A 27321-nucleotide genomic window follows, 5' to 3' on the forward strand; every position below is an offset into this window, starting at 1 on the left:
TGTGGGAGGAGCCCCAGCTGTATCTGCAGTAGTGGATGAGGGGGAAAAGAAGTCCCATTCTCCAAGACCCTTCAGGAGCACCAGGACTGCCTCATTGCTGGAGTGGAGCTGCAGATTTTCTCCACCGAGCCCAGCACTGCACTTCTGCCTCTGCTGAAAGAAACTTCCCACAAGTAGAAAATTATAGAACTCAAGGCCTATCATCTGGATTTTTCTTTTTTTTTTTTTTGTCCTAAGAGGTGCTCCCTTGATGTGGCGCACTTCCTCTTCCCCTAGGAGTGGGAGTCCCTTAGAGCCAGACTACTATGAATGTTGCTGTTCTTCTGGGTCTAGCTGCCCAGTGGGGCTGCCACACTCCAGAGCAGTGTTGGGGAATGTCTGTAAGGGGTCCAGTGATGTGATCTGTATTCAGGGTGCCCAGCAGTGGGTATCAGCGCCAGCTCTGAAAAGGGTGGCAGCAGAGTGACATAGAGTTTGTGAGATTCCTTGAATACAAGTTGCCTTACTGTATTGTTGGCTTTCTCAAATGTCAGTTGTATTAGAAAGGAACTGGTCACGTGGACAGACTCAGGACCTCTTGGTTAGCCAGGATGATACAGGCAATGGTGATAGCTGAGGTCACACACAAATTGTCTCCATCCTGCACACTGTCATTGTGCCTGTAGAGACTGTAATGAACTGCGGCACTTGGCCTCCAGCCAGGAGGTGGCGCTTGTAAAGAAGCACCAGCTGCAGTGGTGGCAGAGGGATTTGTGTTTGCCTTATGTTATCCAGAAGATGTACTCTGGTGACTTAGGAAATGGATGGGGCCACACAGAACCCACAAAGGTTTTTGTCCTTTATGTTAAGCTGCCAGGGTAGTTAGAAGGGCAAAGGCAGGTAGGAGCTGGGTCATGCAAGTCTGCGCTCTGCCCTCCACATGTGAGCAAAAGCAGTGGTCCCATTGGTGACTGTAGAGCAGTTCTCTAGCCACCAGAGTAATGTTCCAGGGAAGAGCACAGTTGCCTTACTGTACAGAAGAGTCCACATGGAGACTGGAGAGTAGAAGGTGGCCATAAGCTCCACCCAGCTCCCACTCACTAGGCAAGGCCAGTCTCACACTTGCAGCATTCCACTAGCAGCAGCCTGCTAGGTTCCACATAGACTGTGCTCAGAACTCAAAACTGCCCCGGGTCATATTTCTTCCTCCAAGGAGACGGCAACCATGGTTTTTAGGCCATGCCTCTCCTTGTTTGCCTGTGAAGCAGGGGGCGCCCAGCTCCTGTGCTTGTAGCTGCAGCACACTTCCCACTCAAACCTCAGTTCTGGCCAAGGGGGTTTGTCTCCACTGAAGATCATATCATGAATCGCAGTTGGGAGCTTCTTTCTACCTGTGACCGCCACCTGAGTTAGCTGGTAGATTTCTGCAAGATCCCCTGTGAGGTAGGATCAGGAATGGCTTCCCTCTACCCCTGCTGGAGACTGAAAATGAATATAAAGCCTGTCCTAATGCCAATTCTTCTCATATACTCCCCACCACTCACTAAGTCAGCTCCAGCACTGGGTAGAGTTAAGACCTTTCTCCATGGCCTGGATTGCCAGGTTTCCCAGTGGGAGTGTATGTTCCAGAGGTAGTCTATCCCCTTCTCACATTCTGGGGACTTACAGTTTTCTAGTTGGCTCACAGTGTAAGCTACAACCCAATGCTTCTTTCAATAGTCTGTGACTTTCAATTTTCTTATTACGTTCTTGTGTTTGCTTCTTGGAAGAAAGTTCATGTGTGAATCTCTACACACTATTTTGTTTTTCCAAGTGGGAGAGGCAAGCTAACAATGCCTCCAATCTGATATCTTGGGGAAAAATAACAAACTCCCCTAGCACTTGGAATATATCATTCCACTCCTTCCTAGTCAGCAAGTTTCTCCTGGAAAATCTGCTGATGGGCTTATGGAGGCTGCATTGTACATCATGAGTCACTTTTCTTTTGCTGCCTTCAGTATTCTCTTTCATGTTTGAAAATTTGATTATTTTTTGTCTTGGTGTGGATTTGCTTAGGTTTATACTGTTTGGGATCTTTTGAACTTCATTAGTCTGGATGATGATTTCCCTCTCCAGATTTAGAAGTTTTCAACCAACCTTCCTTCTTTGTTTTTCTACTTTCTTTCTCCATTCCGTTTCCTTCCTTCCTTCCTTTCTCTTTCTTTCATTTCTTTCTTTCTCTTTTTTCTCTCTCTTTCTTTCTCTTTCCCTCCCTCCCTTCCTTCCTTCCTCTTTCTTTCTTTTTCTTTTCTTTTTTCTCTCTCTCTTTCTTTCTCTTTTTCTTTCTCTTTCTCTCCCTTCCCTTCTCTTCTCCTTCCTTCCTTTCTTTCCTTCTTTCTTTCTTTTCTTTTCTTTTTCCCCTTCCTTCCTTCCTTCCTTCTTTCTTTCTTTCCCTCCCTCCCTCTCCCTCCCTCCCTCCCTCCCTCCCTTCTTCCTTTCTTTCTTTCTTTCTTTCTTTCTTTCTTTCTTTCTTTCTTTCTTTCTTTCTTTCTTTCTTTCTTTCTTTCTTTCTTTCTTTCTTTCTTTCCCTCCCTCCCTCCCTCCCTCCCTCCTTTCCTTCCTTCCTCCCTCCCTCCCTCCCTCCCTTCTTTCCTTCCTTCCTTCCTTCCTTCCTTCCTTCCTTCCTTCCTTCCTTCCTTCCTTCCTTCCTTCCTTCCTTTTTGATTAGATCTTGCTGTATTAACTAGACTGGAGTGCAGTGGCTCTTCTCAGACATAGCACACTACAGCCCTGGGCTCTAGCACATAATCATAGCACACTACAGCCCTGGGCTCTAGCCATTCTCCTGTCTCAACCTCCTTTGTAGCTGGGACTAGAGGCATCCACTGCCACACCTGACTCAATCATTATTTCTTTAAGTAAGCTTTCTGCCTCTTTCTTTTTCACTTCTCCTTCTGGGACATTCATAATTTATATATTAATTTGCTTGATGGTGTTCCATAAATCCCTTTGTCTTTCTTCACTCTGTTTCATTCTTTTTACCTTTGTTCCTATGACTGGAAACTTTTAAAAAATTTTTATGTTTTTGAGAAGGGGTCTTACTCTGTTACCCAGGCTGGAGTACAGTGACACAATCATGGCTCACTGCAGCCTCTACCTCTCAGGTTTAAGCAATTCTCCCACCTCCTTCCCACCCAGGAGCTGGGATCACAGAGGCACCACCATGCCTGGCTAATTTTTTGTATTTTTGGTAGAGACAGGATTTCACCATGTTGCTGAGGATGATCTCAAACTCCTGAACTCAGGAGATCCACCTGCCTCAACCTTCCAAAGTGCTGGTGTTACAGGTATGAGCCACCATGCCCAGCCTGACTGGATAATTTTAAATGACATGTATTCAAAAATTACTGAGCCTTTCTTCTGCTTGATCTAGTCTGCTGTTTAGTCCCTCTAGTAAAATTTTCAGTTCAATTTTTATATTCTTTATCTTTAGAATTTCTGTTTGGTTCTTTTTTATAGTTTTTGATATTCTCATTTTGTTTATGTTTTATTTTTATGATTTCATTTAGTTGTTTATCTGCATTGCCATATATAACTCATTGAGTTTCTATGAAATGATAATTTTGAATTGTCAGGCAATTCACAGATCTCTCTTTTCTTAAGACCGGTTGCTAGTGCTTTTCTTTCTTCTTTGTGTCATAGTTGTCCCACTCATTGTATTTCTTGTAGCTTTGTGTTGATGTCTGTATATTTGAAGAAATGTCCACCTCTCTCATTCGTTAGGCCTGAGTTCAACATGGAAAGCCCTTCACCAATCAGCCTAGCGAGAGATTTTGGGAGCCTCTCATTTTTTTTCTAGGGATATGTATACTTCACTTCCCTCCTTCCCTCCTGGGGAAGAGGTTTAAGGGTTATGTATCTTTTCCCAATCTTGCATAATTGTGCCAGCTGCGGTGAACTACTCACCTCTTTTCTTTATTCTTGACTTCCCCTAGGAATTTAAACTATTCTGATTCTCTAAGTGTTCTGGGCGAGGCAGGGCAGAAAGAAGTCCCTTGGGCACTGGGCCAAAATGCCAGGAATGATGAATATATGCTGCACTCTCTTTTTACTCCTAAATGGAGCATCCACAAGCTGAGGCAATTTCTCCCAGCGCAGAGCTGTGCCAAATTGCGGGAGGGGCTGATGGTAAAGTAAATTGCTCTTCCAACTCATTTCAGTGTGGCCGATATCAGTATTTTTGCTCATCAGGGGGTACTTCTTAACTGCAATCTGAAATATGTATAAAGGTATTTTGCTCTGCATATCATTGTTAACTTATCATTGTTAAGTATTTCGTTGTTTCTGTAGGGAGATAAGGGCTTAGAACTTCCTGTTCCATCATCTTTTGATATCAAGGAATTACAAATTTCAAAGGCAGTTTTGTTGTATTTTTATTTTTTTGTGTCTGAAAATAATATTCTTCTACCTCACAGAAGAAAACAAAATCAAATCATAGTGACAGAAGAGACTCTAGAGATAATCTTAATCCATCTAATTACATAATTCCTGAGAAGAACAGAAAAGTCAATGTTATCAGCCAGAGAATGTTATAAGCCACAGGGACTCCTATGCCTGCCAAAGGAGGCTCTAAGATGATCATATGGGGTTGGCTATGACTGGACAATAACAAGGTAAGTAACTGGGCTTAGGAGTTTTGCTACAGTGCTCTTCTAACAAGAAACTATATTTTCCTTTTAAAAAATTTTATGTAGTGACAGGGTTTTGCTATGTTGCTCAGGTTGGTCTTGAACTCCTGGCTTCAAACAATCCTCCCACCTCACTTTTCCAAAACACTGAGATTACAGGTATAAGCCACCATGCCTGGTCTGAAGCTTTATATTTTCTACCTATCCAATGTGAACCCAGATTTTAACCCATGAAGAGAACTCTAAGGGTGTATTCACCTTTTTTGAAGAGCTTCTTTTTAATTCTTTTGAAGTTTTCAGTTACTCATATTCTTAGAGGAAGGCATGACTAACAGGAAGTCTTTGGAAAAGGCTGGGTGAGAACTGTCAAAAGGCCGCAATTAAGGTATGTGCTGTGACTTGGGTCTTCTTTTGAGGTCTTCTCCCAAACTCTCATGGTTGTTTGCAGGTTCATTTCCTCCCAGCTTTAGAACTCGTAATACTTTGCTTCTTTAAGGTCAGCAAGGGAGCATCTCTGATAGTGGGGAAGGCCTAAATCTTATTTTAAAGGGCTTATCTGATTAGGTTGGGCCAGGCCAAAATAATTTCCTTTTGATTAACAGAGATTAATAAACTCAAAGTCATTCTGATTAGGGACTTCATACCTGTAAAATCTCTTCATCCTTGCCAGAAAATACAACCTAATTGCAGGATTGATATTCATCATATTAATAGGTCTACCCACACTCAAGAGAAGGCAATAACACAGAGTATGTACACCATGGGGGGGAGGTCTTGGTGGCCATTGTAGAATTCTTTCTATGACACTTATGTCAGCATTTTCGTTGTGCTCTGCAGATCACAGAGTGTAAAGTACTGTTTTCTGTGATTGTAGATATTTGTTACAAATTCAAAACTGAATCATATGCTTTCAAAATTGATAGAACAGAATATAGGTGGTCAAGGTACCAGATGAAATTAAATTTTATTCTTCCATTATGTTAAATTAGCATCTTTTCCTTTCAGAAATCACTTACATTGCTTTCTCATATGTTAATCAGACACCTGTGACATTTTTATAGTAAATGCAAAGTGAGAAAGATTTTAGGTGATCAAAGTGAATAGGCCTAACTAGTTCACAGCTCTGAGATGTGGCCACACTGAATATTCATGGAAAGAACAGACCTTACAGAGTATCCTGCATATTTACACTTGTATCAGTCAGCTTGTGCTGCCATTACAGAGTATAATAGACTGAGTGGCTTCAACAACAGAAATTTATACGTTCAAAGTTCTGGAGGCTGAAAATCCAAGATCAAGGTACTGGCAGGCTTAGTTTTTGGTGAAGCCTTGTCTTAGTCAATTTGGGCTGCTATAACAAAATACCCTAGCCTGGGTGGCTTAGAAACAATAGAAACTTATTTCTTACAGTTATGGAAGCTGGTAAGGCTAAGATCAAGGCACTGGCAGATTAAATGTCTGGTGAGGGGCCACTTTCTGGTGATAGATGTCCCTTTCTTGCTTTGTCCTAACATGGCCAGCTCATACAAGGAGACAGAGAGGGCTCTGGTGTCTCTTCCTTTTCATATAAGGACACCAGTCCTATAAGCTTAGGGTCCAACCATTATAACCTTATTTAACCTTAATCATCTCCTTGAGGGCCCCATCTGTAAATACAGTCACACTGGGAGTTAGAGATTAAGATATGAATTTGTTGGGGTACACAACTCAGTCCGTAACAATTTTCAAAATATCTGTGGGCAATGAACAACCCTGTGGATTTCCTGCTTATCATGACCCCCAGATAATGTTTAAAAATCACTAATTACCATTCATAAATATATGCACATATTCCAAAAATAACTCTCCATCTATTTTAATTGCTAAAATAATAGAGTATCCAAGGCAACAAGGACACCTGTGCTACCCTGAGAAGTGCAGCAGAGCAACCCCTGTCTTTTTTATTCTGACAGAATTAATGCAAACAACCCAGTTGAATCATTTTTGTTTTCCTAGTAATGAGACAAGAAAATTCCCCATGGGGCTTCATAAACAGAAAATAACATAGTTACATAGCCAAGTACATGTTGATCTCTAGTGGCCCTCTCTAAGGGAAAGCACAGCGCATAGAGTGTAGACTTCTCCTACACAGAATTAGGTATTAATGTAAGGATCTGTGGTTGAGATTGCTTTTTATAACCTAATATACACTTTCTCCCTCTCTTGTTAGAGCCCCTGTTTTACAATGGGATGTCAGTGTGCCCTGTTAAGAAATTACATTTTCTATCCTTCCTTGTGGCTATAAGTGGTCAATGCAACCTAGATTATTGTCTGAGACTCACGAGAAGGCTCTTACAAAGAGAGCAGATAGCTAGCATGTGCCCTTCTCAGCCCTTACCTCTCCAACCTTCCTCTTGTTTCCTGCTTGGAGCACAGATTTGATATGTGCAAATATAGCATCCATCTTGGATGACTGGAACTTCAGGAACCATCTTGAATAAGGGATAATTTCAAAAATGGAAGCCAAATATTAAGAAAGATGGACCTAAAACACAGATGAAGCCAAGGTCCATAATGATGCTTCATAAAGCTTCCATAGCAACCCTAGACGGTTGAACTCTTTCATGTGAGGAAGAAATACATGTTTTCTATCTTACTTAAAACACGATTTCTGCTCTCTGTTATTAGCTGTGTAAAAAAGTTTCTCAACTGATACAAAGTGAAAACTAAAAATCTCAAAATATAAAAATTACCTTAGAAAGTCAATTAGATCTCCCATAAAATCCCCCATAAACTACAGTAAAACAGGGAGGCATAGGACATAAGAATGGGTTATAGGTAAAGGCAATTAAGCCTTTAATTCTTGGGCCAGTCAAGAAAACAGACCAATTAGGCTCTATCCTTGCATTGTTTTAAGCTAGTATTTGCCTTTCAGAAATTGTCTATGTTGCTTTCAGAGATTGTAATTCAGAAATTCAAAATCATGTGTATTCTGAAAAGTCTTGTGAAGCACCACATGTTCATGCGTGTATGTTTCTCTATGACTTCTCATTAACATTTCAATATTTTTTCATGGCTGTTGAACAGGTCATTAGCACAGACATCCTGACTACCAGAGCAGTGTATTCCATTCACAATTATTAGAAACTCCTTAAAAGCATGTATACCTTCTCCCCGTTGGTTTTGGATTAAGCTAAGTTTGGTTATATCATAACTGTTCTTTAAGCAGAATTGTGGGAAAAATTATAAATTTGATTTATATTGCTCTTTGTTTTATTTTTCTTCTTTTTCTTTATCTTGCATTGGATTTAACTCTATTATATGTTCAAAATTGAGGAAAGCCATTTGTGGCCACATGGTTTTGTCAAGTGAGTAACTGGAGGTCTGAGAATAGTAGGTGAGAGGTTCTAGAACTCAGATTTTTCTAAGGAATGTTACCACGTTACTAAGCTATGCAACATATCTTGACAACCAGGGAGCCACATAGGCTCCTTGGAGAAAGAGTGTGAGATACTGGATGAAGACAGCTGTATTATTTTGGAAGCGTTCGAGATTGGTCTGTCTCTACCAACTAAAAACTTCTAGCTTAAGTGCAGAGATTTAAGGAGATTAACAAAAACTCAGTCTAGACATATTACAAGGCTGGGAGGGTATCAACAGACTTGAGTTCCTGTAAGGAAGTCACCTGCTTTTAATACTGTCCTCAGGTATAATTTTAAAATCATCATTAGAATAATGTTCTAAAATTTTAGGTATGATTTAGTTAATAGTCTTCAAGTTCGTTCTTTTTTCAAGAGTATGTAAAAGCCAAATAAGTCTCTTTTAAGAAAATGAAATACACATTGTTTTCTTGTTGACTTTTTTTTCAAAATTTAAAGTGGATCACCACCCTTTAATCTAAGAGAATTGATGTGGGACAGAGATATATAGATTAACTGAATAATATCAGCTAACATTTAAGTCAATTTCATCAGGTTATAGATAAACAGACTGAAATCTAGGCAATAGAACAATTAATCTGTGGTCACTTTGCTGGTTAGTGGCGAATCTGGGACCATGAATCCTATCTTTAAATTTCTGGTTTAATGTCTTTTTCACTCTCCAAATTGCCTGCTGTACTCCTTTCCCCTCAATACAAGTAAAAAGCAAATTTACTGGCTCAATTGTACAAAAGGCCCCATACCAAAAGAATGAGTAAGTCTAAAGTGTGATTTAAACAAAGAGGTCAGAACTAGCTCCTCACTATGATATTCACAAAGAGCAATATGAAAATACACTTTTTATTGCTAGATAGATATTTTCTGGATTTAATATCTACATATATTTTACCCAACCTAGGATAATTTTAGTATTTATGTATATCAAACTGAAGTTCCTGAAAACCAGTTGTTCTGTGGCAACAAGGCTGGGAATTTATACACCATACACTCTAAGTATATAGCATGAAGCACTTAAACATAGATTGCTTTGGTCTAAAAAGACAGTCAATGATCTAAAAGCATCCATCCCAACAAAATCCTGAGATCAATTTCTAGAACATGAACATGTTTTAAACTCTGCAAATTACTCTAACCCAAAAAATCTCTGCCATGGTTATAAATAAAACATGTATTTCCCAATTCTGCTACAATGAATAAGATTTCCATGTAAGATAGAAAAAATGCAACAGGCACCAGAAAATCATCCTTCTTAGATTTCAAAATCGTATACTATTTTCAAGAAAGTTTAAATAATGACTTTCTATGTTCTTAATCCAGAAAAGTTTTTTCTCACATGGTTGTGAATTCACCAAGATACATAACATTATCTTTAATCTCCCAGGTCTATGACACCATAGGTGTCTAAAAATGTTAACTGTTACTCAGTATTGCAAACAACAATATGGCAAAGGTTCTCTGGTTTATCATCTCTAGATATATCACTCTTTTGGACTTTTTTCCTCCTTTAGGTTTTACCATTCTCTGAGAAGATGATACACATTTTAAGATGCTGGGTTTTATAAGTACAATATGAAGAGTCTTTACTTAAAATTAATTCAATGTAAAGTGCATTTGTGAGTATTGTATTTAAAAGTCATCATTTAAATTTACTGTATCAAAATTGATAATCATGTAATACATTTTTTGTTGGTAAGCCAACAAAGTGAGCTCAAATGAAATTAAAAACAGAATATACCTATGCTTTTTATAAATATAATATAAATATTTCAAAATCAAACACTTTGATTTTCCTCTAGGTAAATTTTTTATGATCCACCCATGCCTATGCTTTTCAACGTTTACAAAAATTTGGTTTGAAAACAAAATAGCCTCACATTGCTGTAACATGAGAAACAATTTAGTTCAAGCAAAGAAGATGAAGAAATGTTTGATATATAAGAAAATGACAAGAAACTCTTGTCAGAATGTTTGTCATTTTGTGATTTCAGGGTCTGAGCACATCTGGAAGTGAGGTCAATCAAGTTAGACCCCAAAAACTTTTGTGACAACAGTGGAGAGGGGAAAATAAACACACCATGAACATGAACCTCAACCCCCCAACATCTGCTCTTCAGATCGAAGGCAAAGGCAGCCATATTATGGCTAGAAATGTAACCTGCTTTCTAGTCAGACACACCCCTCATCCCAGAAGAGTCTGCCACATCAAAGGTAAGGTGACTTAAGGTCCTAGTATGTGTCTCTATCCTCTACACTTGGGCTATTTGCTAATTCTGGCAGGTAAACACAAGGCTGCTATTCAAAATATTTAACCACTGGAGAGGTATGGGCATTGACTGTTGGGACTAGGTGCCAGCACTGGAGTGACAGCAGGGGCCTGGAGTCCCTCTCTGTGTCATACAGTAACACTTAAATTGCTTGATTGTTAGGATAGAGACCTGGAGAGGGGCCAAAGTGGAGGACCACTCAGGGAGCTCAGGGCAACCTTGACCCATTGATATAAAAATATTTCAGTATTTTAAAAATCCACACATCCATGCTAACATCTACATGCTAAATATCATTCCTAAGGAAGCATATGTTTTACTCCTGCTTCCTTCCCTTCTGTCTTGTCTTTTCTCCCTCCTTCCTTGCCTCCTGACCTCATTCCCTCTCTCGCCTTCTCCCTTTCTTCTCTTTCCTTCCTCTCTCCTTTCCTACCTTTTACTTTAACTTTATACAATAGAATTACTCAAAATTAGACATTAATAACAGCATTTCCCTTTTGAGGGAGGCAGTTAAATTGAGCTTGGATTGAAGAATTTTAAAAGTATACAGTTTTTAAACACATCTTGCATTCTGAGATGTTTTGAGAGGTATGAAGAGAAAAGGGTTCTGATGTTTTGAGGGGTACATTTCTCAAGGTTATTAAATATATGGAAAATAAGCAGAATTGTTTGGACTTCACAGGGTGAACCAGCCAATTCACCTAGGATGCGGTGACTGTGTGATACCACTCCCAACAAAGTAGCATATCAACATTGGCTATTGGGTATAATCTAAATAGACCCTTACACTTATCCTTGAGATTCTATTCCCCAGGAGAAATGCTGCCATAGTGAGCCCCAGCAGATGGAAATGTGTCATATTCCTGAGGTGACAGAAAAAGTGACATTAAAAACCAATGTCATTTGGCTTAGGCAAATAATTCATGGCTAACACCACAAAAGCAAATGCAACAAAAACAAAAATAAACAAATAAATTGGACCCAATTAAACTAAAAAGCTTCTCCACAGCAAAAGAAATAATCAGCAAACAGAAAACTTGCAGAGTGGGAGAAAATATTTGCAAACTATGCATCCGACAAGGGACTAATATCCAGAATCTATAAGGAACTCAAAGAAATCAGCAAGAAAAAACAAATAATCTGATGAAAAAGTGGACAAGTAACAAGAATACAAAATTCTCAAAAGAAGATATACAAACAGCCAACAAACATATGAAAACATGCTCAACATCACTAATTATCAGGGAGATGCAAATTAAAACAACAAAGAGATATCACCTTACTCCTATAAGAATGGCCATAATTAAGTCATAAAACAATAGATGTTGGCATGGATATGGTGAAAAGGGAACACTTTTACACTTACGGTGGAAATGTAAACTAGTATACAACCACTAGGAAAAACAGTATGTAGATTCCTTAAAGAACTAAAGGCAGAACTGCCATTCAATCCAGCAATCCCCCTACTGGGTATCTACTAAAAGGAAAATAAGTCGTTATATGAAAAAGGCACATGTGCCTGCATGTTTATACCAGAACATTTCACAATTACAAAGATAAGGAACCAACCTAAGTGCTCATTAACCAAGTGGATTAAAAAAATGTGGTATACATACACCATGGAACACTACTCAGACATAAAAAGGAATGAAATAATGTCTTTTGCAGCAACTTGGATCGAACTGGAGGCCATTATTCTAAGTGAAGTAACTCATGAATGGAAAACTAAAGATTACATATTCTCACAAGCGGGCGCTTGTAAAGTATACAGTTTTTAAACACAAGCTAGAGGATGCAAAGGCACAAGAATGATATAATGAACTTAGGGATTCAGTGGGAAGGTTGAAAAGGGGGTGAGGGATAAAAGACTACATACTGGGTTCAGTGTACACTGTTGGGTGATGGGTGCACCAAAATTTCAGAAATCACCACTAAAGAACTTATCAGTAACAAATCATTCTGTTATAAAGACACCTGCACCTGTATGTTCACTGCAGCACTATTCATGGCAGCAAAGACGTAGAATCAAACTAAACGCCCATCAATGATAGGCTGGATAAAGAAAATGTATACATATACACCATGGAATACTCTGCAGCCATAAAAAGAATGAGATCATGTCCTTTGTAGAGATACGGATGGAGCTGGAAGCCATTATTCTCAGCAAACTAATGCAGGAACAGGAAACCAAATATCACACGTTCTCACTTGTAAGTGGGAGCTAAATGATGAGAACACAGGGACACATAGAAGGGAACAACACACACTGGAGCCATTCAGAGGGTGGAGACTGGGAGGAGGGAGAGTGTCAGGAAAAATAACTAATGGGTACTAGGCTTACCACCAGGATGATGAAATAATCTGTACAACAAGCCCCAGTGACACAAGTGTACCTATCTATGTAACAAGCCTGCAGTTGCACTCCTGAACTTAAAATAAAAGTTAAAAAAAGAACTTATCCATGTAACCAAAAATCACCTGTGCCCCCAAAAACATTGAAATAAAAATAAAAATTAATTATTAAATTTAAATATAAAAAAACAATGCCATGATAGAAATAAACCAAGCTTTTTTGAAAAAAGGGCAGAGTCCGGAGATAGAGAAGAGAATTAGGAGGCTGCTGCACCTGTGCAGATACATGAGGACAAGCAACCCTGCTATGCTCCTGGCAGCAGGACCAAGCAATGGCAGAATATGAGGCTAGAGAGAGTTTGTAGGGAAGAAATGAAAAGGTGCTGGTTACTGATTAGTATAGAAGGTGAAGAGGAACAAATCACACACCCTTTGCACCTTTCCCCACCCTTAGTTATTATAACTAAAAAATGATGAAACAGGGAAGCTGAAAGGGAGAAGGTGAAGTCATTTCATTCAGCAGATATTTATTCAATTTCTAATACATAAGAAGCTTTGTTCTAGATGTGGGAGATAGAGGAAAGTTTCTGAGGGAGGAAAAAAATGTCCCTACCCTCATGGAGCTCACATTCTCATCAGACAATAAAATCAATTCAGTGGTATACATACTGCATGTGTAGTAACACCAGGCATCCAAATGGAAATGGGCTGCCTACAATCCCAAACCTAGAATAGAAATCTATGTCTGAGTCTCAAATGGGAACTTAGGAGTAAAGATGCACATCGGGAGTCATCAGCATAGAAGTGATATTTAAAGGCATGAATATTGATCATCTCTTTATTCATTCAGCCATCTATACGTTTATTCATTTGTTCAACAAACATTTATTTAGAATGAAAATATAGGCAAGAGCCTGCCCTCAGGAGCTGGACTATCTGGCTGGTCAAGTCACTCTGTGAAATGACATTAGTAACAATAATACCTACATCAGGGTTAAGTATACAAACAAGGAAGGCAAAGGCAACAGCAAAGGAATATTAGGAAACTTTGTAGAAGAAGCTCCATATGCCTGTTATGGAGCATGTGGGTAGGAGGGAAGGGATAATGGAAAGTCAGGGTGGAGAAGTGGATAAGAGGCCAGATTTAGGCAGGCTCTGGATATCATGCTAGGGAATTTATATTTCTTCACAACCAAAAGAAATGTCTACATTCATGTTTTTACTTCCTCTCCTCGGAGCAACTCTTCAGCCCACTGAAGCCTGGCCTTTTCACCCACCATTCTGCATAGGCTGGGCTTGCTAAGTTTACCACTATTCTTCAGTTTGACAAATCCAATGCAAAGAGGATCTGCTGGCTCAAGTAACTGGAAAGTCCATAAGGGAGGTGGGCTTTAGGTTTGAGTTGATGGCCCACTTAAACAACCTGTTTTTTAAAAGCTCTTCTCTCTGCCTTCCACAATTCCAGACTCATCCTAGAGCTGGCTTGCTCCTCTCCTAGTGGCAACATAGCTAAATCAGTTCTTAGTTTCACATCTGCATGCCACTTTGACTTCTTCCCCAGCAGATTTCAGCAAAATTCTCTTTATGTTTTCATTTTACCAGCACACACCAGGTCACATGCTATCCTTGAATGAATCCCCATGGACAGGGAAGTGGCATGCACAGATTAGTAGGCCATGGTTCAGATAACCAATCACTACAGCAAGGGGAATTGGTTCAATCTTCCCCAGAACATATGGCTGCAGGGGCTGCAGAGTGGTAGATAAGGGGAGGAAAATGAAGCAAAATAACCTGAGTAGTGTTGTTAAGGAAAGATAGAAACAGGTCCTGGGCAGAACTGACAGATATCCACTACACTGCAATTCTCTTCTTGACCCCTTAGCTGCATTTGACACAGTTAACCACTCCTCCCTTCCTCTTTCTCTTTCCCTTTCTCTCTCTTTCTTAACCTTTTAAAAAATGTAGCTTCTGTAACAACATATGCTTTAGTTGTTTTTCCTCTACCTCTGTGGCTTCTCCTTCCTAGCTTTATTTTTGTTCTTCAGTAAATGCTGGAGTCCCTCACAGCTCAGTCCGTGGCTGTTTCCTCTTTTTAATCTGTAATGGGATGCTAGACAAATATGTTCATTCACAAGTTTCAAATACCCTCTATAGGCCAAATATTTTTCAAATATGTATCTCAGACTCAGACACCTCTTCAAAAGTATAGACCTATATATTCAACTGTCCACTTGCAAGGCACGGGATGCCTTGTGGGCACCTTGAACTTTGCTCTTCAAAATTGAACTCTTGATCTTCCTTCAAAAGCAAGGTCCCCCAACCAATGTATCCTAACAAATAAATAGTATTGTAAAATCGAAGTTCTTCTTTAACTCCTCTCCCTCATTCTCTTCCCCTTCCAATACTTCGCTTGATCTTGTCATTTTCCTTCTCAATATTTTATAAATTAAGTCACTTCTCTCCATGGCTACTGTCACAGCTCCATTCTAGGCCACTATTATCTCCTGCTTTGACTACTACTTTGCAACTTGCAGCCCTCATAGCAGCTTTACTTCCACTTTTGCCCTCTCTCCAGTCAATTCTCCATAGAGCAACCAGAAAGATCATATTAAAATATATTTGCCTATTTAGGCCAGCCTCAGTAGCTCACACCTGCAATCCCAACACTTTGGGAAGCCAAGGTGAGCGGATTGCTTGAGGTAAGGAGTTGGTGGTGCACCTGTAGTTCTAGCTACTCAAGCTGAGACAGGAGGGTCACTTGAGCCCCTGAGTTCAAGGCTGCAGTGAGCCATGATTGTGCCACTGCACTCCAGCTTGGGTGACAAGCAAGACCCTGTCTCTTAAACAAACAAACAAACAAACAAACAAAAACATACATATATAGACTGTTTATCCTACACAAAATCCTTCAGAAGCTTCCCATGCATTTAGGATAAAGCAGTTCATTTTGACATAGGCTAAAATGTTCCCTATTATGTGGCCTCATCTCCTATCAACCCCCTCCCCCATTATGCATATGCCACAGTGGACTTGTCTAAGTTGCTTGAACATGTCACAAGCTCTTTCCCACCTCTGTCTGGATTTCCACACATACTCTTCCCTCTAATTATAAACCTCCCCTCATTATTTGTGGTTCCTCATTTTGGTTTAAATATCATTTCAGAGAGACTTTTCAGGCTCCACATCCTCAATCTAAATTAGATTTTCTTACGGTATTTTTTCATAGTCCTCTATATTTTTCTTTAGAGCAATTGTCTTAGATAGACTCTGAGGTGGAGATTTGTGTGAAGGAGCTTTATTAGGAAGTGCTTTTGGGAACAACACTGATAAGAAAGCAGTAAGTAAAGGAAGAAGAACTGGGTAGAAGGGGAAGTGGAACTGCGGAAACAATAGGGACCTCAGCCAATTGCAGGAGGAGCAGTGGAGCTGGGATATCCCTTCAGAGGTGTCTCAATTCCAGGTAAGGGGGCCAGGCCTTTGTAATTCCTACCAACCAGTCACTGTGCACAAGAGCTCTCGCTGTGTATGAGAGCGAGAGCAATTCCCGGAGAGGGACTCAGAAGGAGCCATAAGTAACTGACATATGTGGAGCTGGGGAGCTGAAAGCCTAGGTGCTGAAGGCATGATCTAGGTAGGTGGTGGGGATACTATAGCAATTACCACACCATATGTTGTGATAATAGTTATTTTCATCATTACTTGAATAGTTTCAGAAATCCTCCACTAAGCTGTGATCTCCATGAAGGTGTGTTCATGATTTGTTCATGATTTACCTCAACTTCCTAAGGAGTGGTTACCACAAGTGAGGTGCTAGATAAATTATTGTGGGAGGAAGGGAGTTTAAATTGCATCCAGATAAAATTGTAGAGTTACTGACAGATTTTAAACAGGATTTATATTCTACACCAGCAGTCTCATAGTTCTATGTCCCTGAGGAATTGATTTCATTCAAAAAATCATTCTAGCTGTATTGTAGAAAGTGGAAGATGAGCAGGACCTTACTAGACATTGGGAGATCGGTTAGAAGATGGACTCAGTCGTCAAAGTGGGAAGGAATGAGTGACAGGCCAGGGCAGAGAGAGGAGCAGAGAAGGTCGAACTCGGGGTAGAGTGAGGAAATTTCAGCTAAGTAGCACAGAGAGAACCAGCAGAGGGAAACAAATTCAAGGAAAATGGCTAGGTGACTAGCAAAGTCATATTCCTAAAGGAGATTAGGAAAATGAAGGCCAAGGGGAAGCAAACAGATGTCACTATAAAGAAGTCATAGATGGCCTTGGAATACATTGTCTTGACCAAACCTGAGGGTACGGTTTTTCACAACCTACATGTGGGAAAAAACCCCAAAACCCACATTTAATTTTTATTTGAAACTGTTTTTTTTTTCTCTATGAAGAACAAATAGTATTAAATTGAATATTTTTTTTCTGGTTTTATATACTTCAAAGCACTTGATATATACCTCTTCTATATTTTCTTTCACATTCTGCTTCAAATTTTCTTATCATAGACTACAAAACTATTGGCAGGCAAGGGACTAATTTTTATGTCTTCAACTCTCCTCTAATGCCTGCCACAAAGCCATGCTCATAGTAATATATGTTCAATTGAAAGAAAATTTTCAATTCCAACATTATTTGTCTGCCTTAGAAATCTAGCTAATTTTAACACTCACTTCTGGGGTGGGGGGAAATCTTTGATTAACACTTGGTCCCATTTACAAACTTTGTTAATTAAATACCTTTAAAAGCTTTAAATGACACTTATTCATTAAATATACTTGATTTTAAAAAATATTTTACATACTTATCAAATTCTCACTAAGTTGTAAATAACTCCTGTAAGTTAAATAAATTATACTTATAAATATAGATAACTTGGCCGGGCACGGTGGCTCAAGCCTGTAATCCCAGCACTTTGGGAGGCCGAGACGGGTGGATCACGAGGTCAGGAGATCGAGACCATCCTGGCTAACACGGTGAAACCCCATCTCTACTAAGAAATACAAAAAATAGCCGGGCGAGGTGGCAGCGCCTGTAGTCCCAGCTACTCGGGAGGCTGAGGCCGGAGAATGGCGTGAACCCGGGAAGCAGAGCTTGCAGTGAGCTGAGATCCGGCCACTGCACTCCAGCCTGGGCTACAGAGCGAGACTCCATCTCAAAAAATAAATAAATAAATAAATAAATAAATAAATAAAGATAACTTAAGCCATTTCTTTACTGTTTACCAACTTAATAATATTTTCATAGTGTTCTACTTAAAATCAGAAATGTAAAATCATTTTAACATTTTAAACTGTAATTCCAAAACTAATTTGTTAGATATTCTAATATTCCAAATTAGCTAATAAGCATTAGCTTAAATGTGTATTTAAGATGTAGATCGGTCCAGGCATGGTGGCTCACACCTGTAATCCCAGCACTTTGGTGGGTGGATCACAGGTCAGGAGTTTGAGACCAGCCTGTCCAATATGGTAAAAACCCGTCTCTACTAAAGATACAAAAAATTAGATGGGCTTGGTGGTGCACATCTGTAATCCCAGCTACTCAAGAGGCTGAGGCAGGAGAATCGCTTGAACCCAGGAGGTGGAGGTGGCAGTGAGCCAATATTATGCCATTACACTCCAGCCTGGGGGACAGGGCGAGACTCCATCTCAAAAAAAAAAAAAAAAAAAAAAAAGATGCAGATCTTAAATTTGTGACCATTGTATATCGTGTATTTAAGATCGATATCTTAAATAATTTAATCTTACATTCTAATGCCGCTCAGATAAGCAATGTGCAAACAGATGTATTATGATATGTGACAAATGCTGTGGAAAAAATAAAAGCACATAAAGGGACAGAGAGTGATGGGGCTCATTTCAGACAGAGTTGCCAGCAAAGATGATTTTGATGTTATTGGAGAAGACAATTCAGAATGAGGTGAAACAGTGGTACTGGAGGGAGATTTGGAAAAATGAGCAATTGTAGAAAACAGTATCGAGAAGCTTGCCTGGCAATTTCTGGGAAGGCAAAGCAGTCATCTTTTACTACTTCTCGTAACTCGCTGATTAACAGATAGCAATACCCAGCACACCCTCATTTCCTAAGCTGTCCAGTTTCACATGACATAGCATTGATATTGAAAAGAGAACCTTTCTATAACTTAATATTTGAACCAAATCCTATATTTGAGCCAAAAGTGAATAGTTATTTTTAGGAGAGTGATTGAACCCAGAAATCTCTCGTGTATGAGGAAGGAGTTCCTTTTATACCAACCTCTCCTTCCTCCTTCTGTCACAATTTACCTTATCCTGGCTCCTATTCCCAGCTCCTACAGCTTTTTACCTTCTGCCAGGACAAAGGAGGAGCCAGGGTATCTCTTCTAGAAGACCTATTTACATTGAGGCATTCTGGATGCTTTAAAAAATTTAAATCTGACATTCTTGAAAAGAGCCAGCACAAACCCTCTTAGTCATTATCAAGCTTTGGGAAATGAGAGATTTGTCTGGGATAAAAAGAAGGTCTACTCCACTGGAATCCCAGACCAAGATCGAAGATGTGGTCTGGCTCTCAATACTGACAAAATGGCAGGAGATTTTAAGGAAGCATGTAATTGGCTACACTGACTTTCAAAGAATGTCTACCTTGCACTGGTTCATAATACATTTTTTTTTTTTTTTTGGTTCATACAAGTTGAAGTCCAATGTTTTACATACATTTAATGATATTTGGTTGGGGAGTTGTTGATCGTTCAAAGAAAACCTTCCAAACATCTAATCTGGTTGTTTGATCTTTCTCTTTTTATAATCTTTACTCAACTAGGCTTGAATAACATTCCAATCTGTACTGTGAATGATGATGAGAATGCATTTGGAACATTGTGGGGAGCTGGCCAGTCTAACCACTTAGAGAAGAACAGAATACCATTTGCCCAGTGCAGTTACCCACCCAGCACTGCAGTCCAGGACAGCCCTGTAAGAGGAGTGTCACCAGCCCCAAACAGTGCCAAAGTGCCTCCACGGCCTCATTCTGGTGAGTTGAGTTAGAATTGATGAAATGTTTCCTTATGCTTCCTGCAAACAAGGGTGTGGGGAGTCTATATGATGCTAAAATAGCTGCAGTGGTTTTTACATAAAGTTTCCTCACTGTGAGGAGCATAAATTTTGTTATATATTATAATTTTTTTCACTCTTCTAATCTCATCTCAGTAGCACGATGATGTCAAAAATGTTATTACCATTATTATTAATAGTACCTAAGACATATTTGGTGTGGTCCTATTCTCTAATCCCTACAAAACTAGCTAAAAGATGCCAGAAATGAATGTTGATCCAACACTGATAGGGAAACTATGTCAGATGAAAATCGAGTCCAGGAAACGCAGTAAGAATGAAATTGCATGTTTACACTGTCCTCATGAGACTGTCATCTCCTTAAGGTCAGGCCCTGTGTTTTTGCTTTCCGTGTTTTTGCCATCCTTCCTTTCTCCCCAGGTCCAACTCAGTGCCTGGTCCTTAGTAAACAATTGAATTAATTTGTACTGAATTGAAGGAAAAAGGCATTGATCAAAAGTAAAGTGTGGAAAAATCCAAAGAGCAAGGTAAAATAGAAGAAAGGAATTCTGCATGGTAGAAATTATATCCAGTTCTTCTCTTTCTCTTGCCCTATACAATTTACATACTGTTACTAAAACTGTCAGGATACAAGAAAATTATTACGGCATGATGTAGTAAAATATATCTCTAAAGATAGCGATAGGACTGGTCAATTATAGAGTACTCACTATGTGGACATATACCATTCTAAAGTCTTCATACTTAACTCATTTCATCCTTTCAAGAATTTCTCTTCCCTCCCTTCCGCTAGCAATGAAGAGTCAAAACCCACTTATTTTCCCTTATTTCTCATGTCTCTTTTTATACCATAGAACCTAGAAACTTAAAAACTACATTTGCAAGAAAGAGGACTTTGATGGGAATCAGGTGTCACCACCTAATAAGATTTCTATAGCAGATATGGGAAAAGGTCATCTTTTTCTTTTATCTATAAATTAATGTAAAGGGAAATTAAGTAAAACTTTAAGTGGTTTTAGGGTAACTTAGGGGGATTTAGTTATATGACTGAGTATGAAATGGGTAGGGTTGAGAGGCTGATAAAAGAAGAAAGAAAATAAAGAATGTAATTGTAACTCAGCACAAATCATCTTTCTGTCTAAAGGTCAAATAACAACAAAAAAAAAATTCTCTTTAATTAGATAAAGTGATATTTATATGGACAGTAAACAGAGAAAAATATGTCTTATACTAAAATATATACTTTTTAAATCAGTTTAACCAGATCAAGAAAGCATTTTCTGTGTGTTCTTATATTATCATCTTGGGCATAGAACTAGTTTTTAAATGCAAATACTTTATGTTATTATAATGCCATTTACCTGCAAATTTCCTAACATTTAGAAACAGATTCCTGAATTGACCTTAAAGTCAGAAATACTCTCATCAATTTCAGCAATTGACACATATATCATGTGATATAGATTCTTTTTCAGTTTAATCTAAATACAGTTTTCCTCAATTTTATTTCAGAGCCCAGTAGAAAAATTCAAGAGTGCTTCAAAACTTCCAATGAGAATCCCTTAGTAATTAAAAAGGTAAGGAACAGCTATGTACCACTATCTATTTAGTTTGACTTCTGTCAGTTCCTCTCCTTTTCTTTACATATCTTTCTGAAAAGTCACCATGTTTCACAATATTTTTACAGCTTTAGTAATGTGTAATTAACATAATATAAGATACACATATTCAAAGTGCACAATTTAATGAGCTTTGACAAATACAAACCTGGGAAACTACCACTTCAGTCAAGAGAATGCACATCCTCATCACTCCCAAAAGTTTTCTCATGATTCTGGCTGTCCCACAGGCAAATGTTTGTCTGCTTTCTGTCACTAAAGATTACCATGGGCTTTTTTGGATTTTATAAAAATAAAGTCATATGGTGAGTTCTCTTTCTAAAATCTGGTTTCTTTAACTCAGCATGATTATTTTAAGATTCATCCATGTTTTTAAGTGCATCAGTAGTTCATTCCTTTTAATTGCTGAGTAGTATTCAACTGTATAGTTATCCTACAATGTGTTGATCTATTTACCTGTTGAGGGACATTTAGGTCACTCCCAATTTCTAGCAAAGCTAATACAAACATTTGTCTACAAGTCTTTGTTTGGATATATACTTTCTTTTCTCTTGGATAATTCCTATGAGTGAAATAACTGTGTTTTATAGTAGTTGTATGTTTAAATTTCTAAGAAATAGCCAAATTGTTTTCCAAAATGATTGTCCCATTTTACATTCCCACCAGCAGCATATGAGTTTTCTTTTCTCCACATCTTCCCCAAACTTAGAATGGTTAGTCTTTTTATTTTTAGTCAACCTAGTGGGTATGTAGTAGTATCTTATTGTGGTTTTAATTTGCATTTTCCTCATGAGGTTGACATCTTTTCCAATTCTTACTTGTCATGTATATATCTTTTCACAGGAAATATATTGTTAGATATTTTGCCCACTTCTTAAATTGGGTTGTTGGCTGGGTGCAGTGGCTCACGCCTGTAATCCCAGCACTTTGGGAGGCTCAGGTGGGTGGATCATGAGGTCAGGAGATCGAGACCATCCTGGCCAATATAGTGAAACCCTGTCTGTACTAAAATACAAAAAAAAAAAAATTAGCCGGGCATGGTGGTGCATACATGTATTTCCAGCTATTGGGAGGTTGAGAAGGGGAATTGCTTGAACCCAGGAGGTGGAGATTGCAGTGAGCTGAGATTGTGCCACTGCGCTGCAGCCTGGTGACAGAGCAAGACTCCGTCTAAAAGAAAAAAAAATTGGGTTGTTGACTTTTTAATTATGACATTGTAAAAGTTCTTCATATATTCTAGATTAAATCTTTTGTTACATGCATGTTTTTGCAAATATTTCCTTCCAGTCTGAGGATTGCTCTTTTTTTGATGTGTCTTTCAAAAATTTATAATTTTTTCCATTAGAGCTTCACATCTGCTTGCTGTTTATCTCTGTATTGTGCTTTATTGCAATGGCTAGAATCTCTAGTACAATGTTGAATAGAAGTGACAAGAGCAGACATCCTTGCCTTGTACCTGATTGTAGGAGGAAAGCATTCAGACTTTCAACATTAAGTATTATGTTAATTTACTTTATTCATGGATGCCCTTTATATGACTGAGAAAGTTCCCTTCCGTTCCTAGTGTGCTGAGAGTTTTAACAGAAATGGGGAGAGATGTATTTTGCCAAATGCTGTTTCAGTATCTAGCTGAGATGATCAAATGATTTTGCTTTTTAGCCTGTTAATATAGTGAATTACACTGGCTACGTTTCAAATTTGAACCAACCTCGGACATCTGGTAAAAACCTCCCTTGGTCGTGATGTATTATCCTTGTTATATACTAAAATTTCATAACATATTGTTAGCATTCTTGTGTCTATGTTTATGAGGAATATTTGTTTATAGTTTTCTTATAAAGTCTTTTTCTGGTTTAAATATCAGCATAATGCTGGCTTTATAGAATAAGTTTGGAATTCCTCTTTAATATTCTGGAAGATTTTATGTAGAACGGATATTATTTCTTCCTTAAAAGTTTAGTAGAAATCTTCAGTAAGATATTAGGCTTGATATTTCCTTTGAGTCAAGGTTTTTAACTACCAATTCAATTTCTTTTTTTTTTTTTATATATAGATATAGGCTATTTGGGTTGTCTATTTCTTCTTTAGCCAGCATTGGTAGTTTGTATTTTGCAAAGAATATGTCCATTTCATCTAAGCTGTTGACTTATTGATGTAAAGTTTTTCATAAAATATTCCTTTTATTATTTTATAATGTTTAATGTTTGTTTCCTCATCCCTGATTTTGGCAATTTGTGTCTTCTTTTTTTCCTGATGTGTCTAGCTAGAGGTTTGTGAGTTTTATTGACCATTTTAAAGAATCAATATTTCATTTAATTGAGTATTTCTATCGTTTTGCTTTTGTTTCCATTTCACTGACTTTGGCTCCTATCTTTATAGAAGTTAAAATCTTAGGTCATTGATTTGAGACTTTTTTTTTCCAATATAAGCATTTATTATTACATTTTTCCTATAAGCATTACTTTGCCTGCATCCCCCAAAATTTACTATGTTGAATTTTCATTTTCATTATGTTCCAAATACTTCCTGATATCCTTTTTGATTTCTTCTTCCACCTATTCGTTACTTAAAATCATGTTATTTACTTTCTAAATATTTGGGGGATTTTCCAGATATCTTTGTGTTATTAATTCCAATTTAATCCCACTGTAGTCAGAGAACACACCTTGTATACTTTGTAATGTTTTAAATGTATTGAGACTTGTTATATGGCCTAGAGTATTGTTGACCTTAAAAAATTTTTCATGTACCCATGAAACAAATGTTCACTCTGCTGTTGTTTGGTAGAATGCAATATAAATATCAATTAGGTCAAGTTAGATGATACTGTTGTTCAAGTCTTCTGTAGCAGCAGCTCCCAACCTTTTTTGGAAGACTATTTTTCTACAGACCTATGGTGGGATGGGGGGAATGGTTTCAGGATGAAATTGTTCCACCTCAGATCATCAGGCATTCCATTCTCATAAGGAGCACACAACCTACATCCCTTGCATGCGCAGTTCACAATAGGGTTTGCACTCCCATGAGAATCTAATGCCGCTGCTGATCTGACAGGAGGCAGAACTCAGGCGGTAATGTCGACTTGCCCTCCCACCGCTCACGTTCTGCTGTGCAGCAGGTTGTGGTCCAGGTATTTGGGGACCATCGTTCTGTAGCCTTACCCATTTGCTACTTTTTCTGCCAATTATTGAGGGAGAGGTGCTGAAATCTCTGATTATAATTGTGGATTTCTAAATTTCTCTTTTCATTTCTACCAGTTTTTAATCACATATTTTAAAGCTCTCTTATTAGGCATAAAACTGTTTAGGTTTGCTATATCTTCTTGATAAAATGATCTTTTTATCATTATAAAGTTACTCTCTTCGTTCCAGACACTATTCTTTGCTTTAAAATCTATTTTGTTATAAAACTGTTCAGATTTTCTATTTCTCCTTGATTCAATTTTTGGTAATATATTCTTTCCTAAAAACTGTTTATTCAATCTAAATGTTCAGATTTATTGACTAAGTTATGCATAATATCCTTATATTCTTTTAAAAATATCTGCTGGTTCTGTAAGAAGTACCCTTTTACATATTAGTTGTGTTGATTTGTGTCTTTGTTTTTCTCAATTAAAAGAAGTTTATGATTTTCAACAAAAGTTTATTCAATAAGTTTACTGATTTTATTAGTATATCGAAGAGTTGATTTTCATGATTTTTGATTATCTGTGTTGTATATTTTCTATTTTATTAATATCTGCTGTTATTAGTTTTCTCTTTCTATTACATACTTTATTTTATTGCTCGTTTTCCAAGTCATTTTATCTTTCTAATACATGTATTTTAAAGCTATAAATTCCCCTCTTAAAATTGCTTTAGCCACCCTCACAATTTTTGTATATACCATTTTCACTGAGTTCAAACTCAGTGAAAATGAGAATTAGACTGAATTCAGTCTAATTCTCATTATTATTTCTTCTTTGACTCATGACTCAATTGCTGGACTTTATTTGTGTGACATATCCAAGACTAGGTAATTTATAAGGAAAAGAGGTTTAATTGACTCACAGTTCTGCATGGCTAGGGAGGCATCAGGAAACTTAAATCATAGCAGAAAGCAAAACTGGCATGTCTTACATGGCAGCAGGCAAGAGAAGTGAGAGCCAAGGAAAGGGGGAGGCCACTTATAAAAGCCATCAGATTTCACAAGAACTCACTTTCATGAAAAAAGTATGGGGGAACCTGACTTCATGATTCAATTAATTCCACCAGGTCCCATCGGTGGCATGTGGGGGTTATCACAATTCAAGGTGAGATTTGGGAGGGAACATGGAGCCAACCATACCAGTTGATGAGAAAAAAATAAAATGGATTTGTTATACATCATCTCATGTAAAGTCGGTTTCTAAGAACTATTAACAACATTAAGGACTTAATGTGTTACTATATTTCCAAAAATAAGTCTGTATAATAAACTTAACAGAAATTATAACAAACTCTCTCTCAGACCACAGTGCAATCAAACTAGAACTCAGGATTAAGAAACTCATTCAAAACCACTCAACTACATGGAAACTGAACAACTTGCTCCTGAATAACTACTGGGTACATAATGAAATGAAGGCAGACATGAAGATATTCTTTGAAACCAATGAGAATAAAGACACAACATACCAGAATCTCTGGGACACATTTAAAGCAGTGTGTAGAGGGAAACTTATAGCACTAAATGCCCACAAGAGAAAGCAGGAAATTAACACTCTAACATCACAATTAAAAGAACTAGAGAAGCAAGAGCAAACACATTCAAAAGCTAGCAGAAGGCAAGAAACAACTAAGAACAGAGCAGAACTGAAGGAGATAGAGACACAAAAAACCCTCCAAAAAATCAAAGAATCTGGGAGCTGGTTTTTGCAAAGATCAACAAAATTGGTAGACAGCTGGCAAGACTAATAAAGAAGAAAAGAAAGAAAAATCAAATAGACTCAATAAAAAATGATAAAGGGGATATCACCACTGATCCCACAGAAATACAAACTACCATCAGAGAATACTATAAACACCTATATGCAAATAAACTAGAAAATCTAGAAGAAACGGATAAATTCCTGGACACATACACCCTCCCAAGACTAAACCAGGAAGAAGTTGAATCCCTGAATAGACCAATAACAGGCTCTAAAATTGAGGCAATAATTAATAGCCTACCAACCAAAAATAGTCCAGGACCAGACGGATTCACAGCCAAATTCTATCAGAGGTACAAGGAGGAGCTGGTACCATTCCTTCTGAAACTATTCCAATCAATAGAAAAAGAGAAAATCCTCTCTAACTCATTTTATGAGGCCAACATCATCCTGATACCAAAGCCTGGCATAGACACAACAAAAAAAGAGAATTTTAGACCAATATCCCTCATGAACATTGATGCAAAAATCCTCAATAAAATACTGGCAAACCGAATCCAGCAGCATATCAAAAAGCTTATCCACCATGATTAAGTGAGCTTCATCCCTGGGATGCAAGGCTGGTTCCACATATGCAAATCAATAAACGTAATCCAGCATATAAACAGAACCAGAGACAAAAGCCACATGATTATGTCAATAGATGCAGAAAAGATCTTTGATAAAATTCAACAGCCCTTCATGCTAAAAACGCTCAACAAATTAGATGTCGATGGAAAGTATCTCAAAATAATAAGAGCTATTTATGACAAAAACACAGCCAATATCATACTGAATAGGCAAAAACTGGAGGCATTCCCTTTGAAAACTGGCACAAGATAGGGATGCCCTCTCTCACCACTCCTATTCAACATAGTGTTGGAAATTCAGGCCAGTGCAATCAGGCAGGAGAAAGAAATAAAGGGTATTCGGTTAGGAAAAGAAGAAATCAAATTGTCCCTGTTTGCAGATGACATGACTGTGTATTTAGAAAACCCCATTGTCTCAGCCCAAAATCTTCTTAACCTGAAAAGCAATTT

At 38.0% G+C, this 27321-nt stretch overlaps 1 protein-coding gene across 1 annotated transcript in view; it reads left to right on the forward strand.

Moving 5' to 3' along the window:
- The first annotated feature begins 4433 nt into the window (after positions 1-4433).
- C5H4orf17 (chromosome 5 C4orf17 homolog) overlaps positions 4434-27321 on the forward strand; it is a 42736-nt gene continuing 19848 nt past the window's right edge. Inside the window, exons 1-4 of the mRNA XM_065545266.2 lie at positions 4434-4631; positions 10054-10273; positions 19485-19694; positions 21248-21312. Of these exons, the coding sequence (XP_065401338.1) occupies positions 10141-10273; positions 19485-19694; positions 21248-21312 (408 nt within the window). The 5' untranslated portion in view covers positions 4434-4631; positions 10054-10140. The remainder of the gene's footprint in view (positions 4632-10053; positions 10274-19484; positions 19695-21247; positions 21313-27321) is intronic.

This window comes from Macaca fascicularis, chromosome 5, assembly GCF_037993035.2.
Source record: "Macaca fascicularis isolate 582-1 chromosome 5, T2T-MFA8v1.1".
In the NCBI taxonomy this organism is placed as follows: Eukaryota; Metazoa; Chordata; class Mammalia; order Primates; family Cercopithecidae; genus Macaca; species Macaca fascicularis.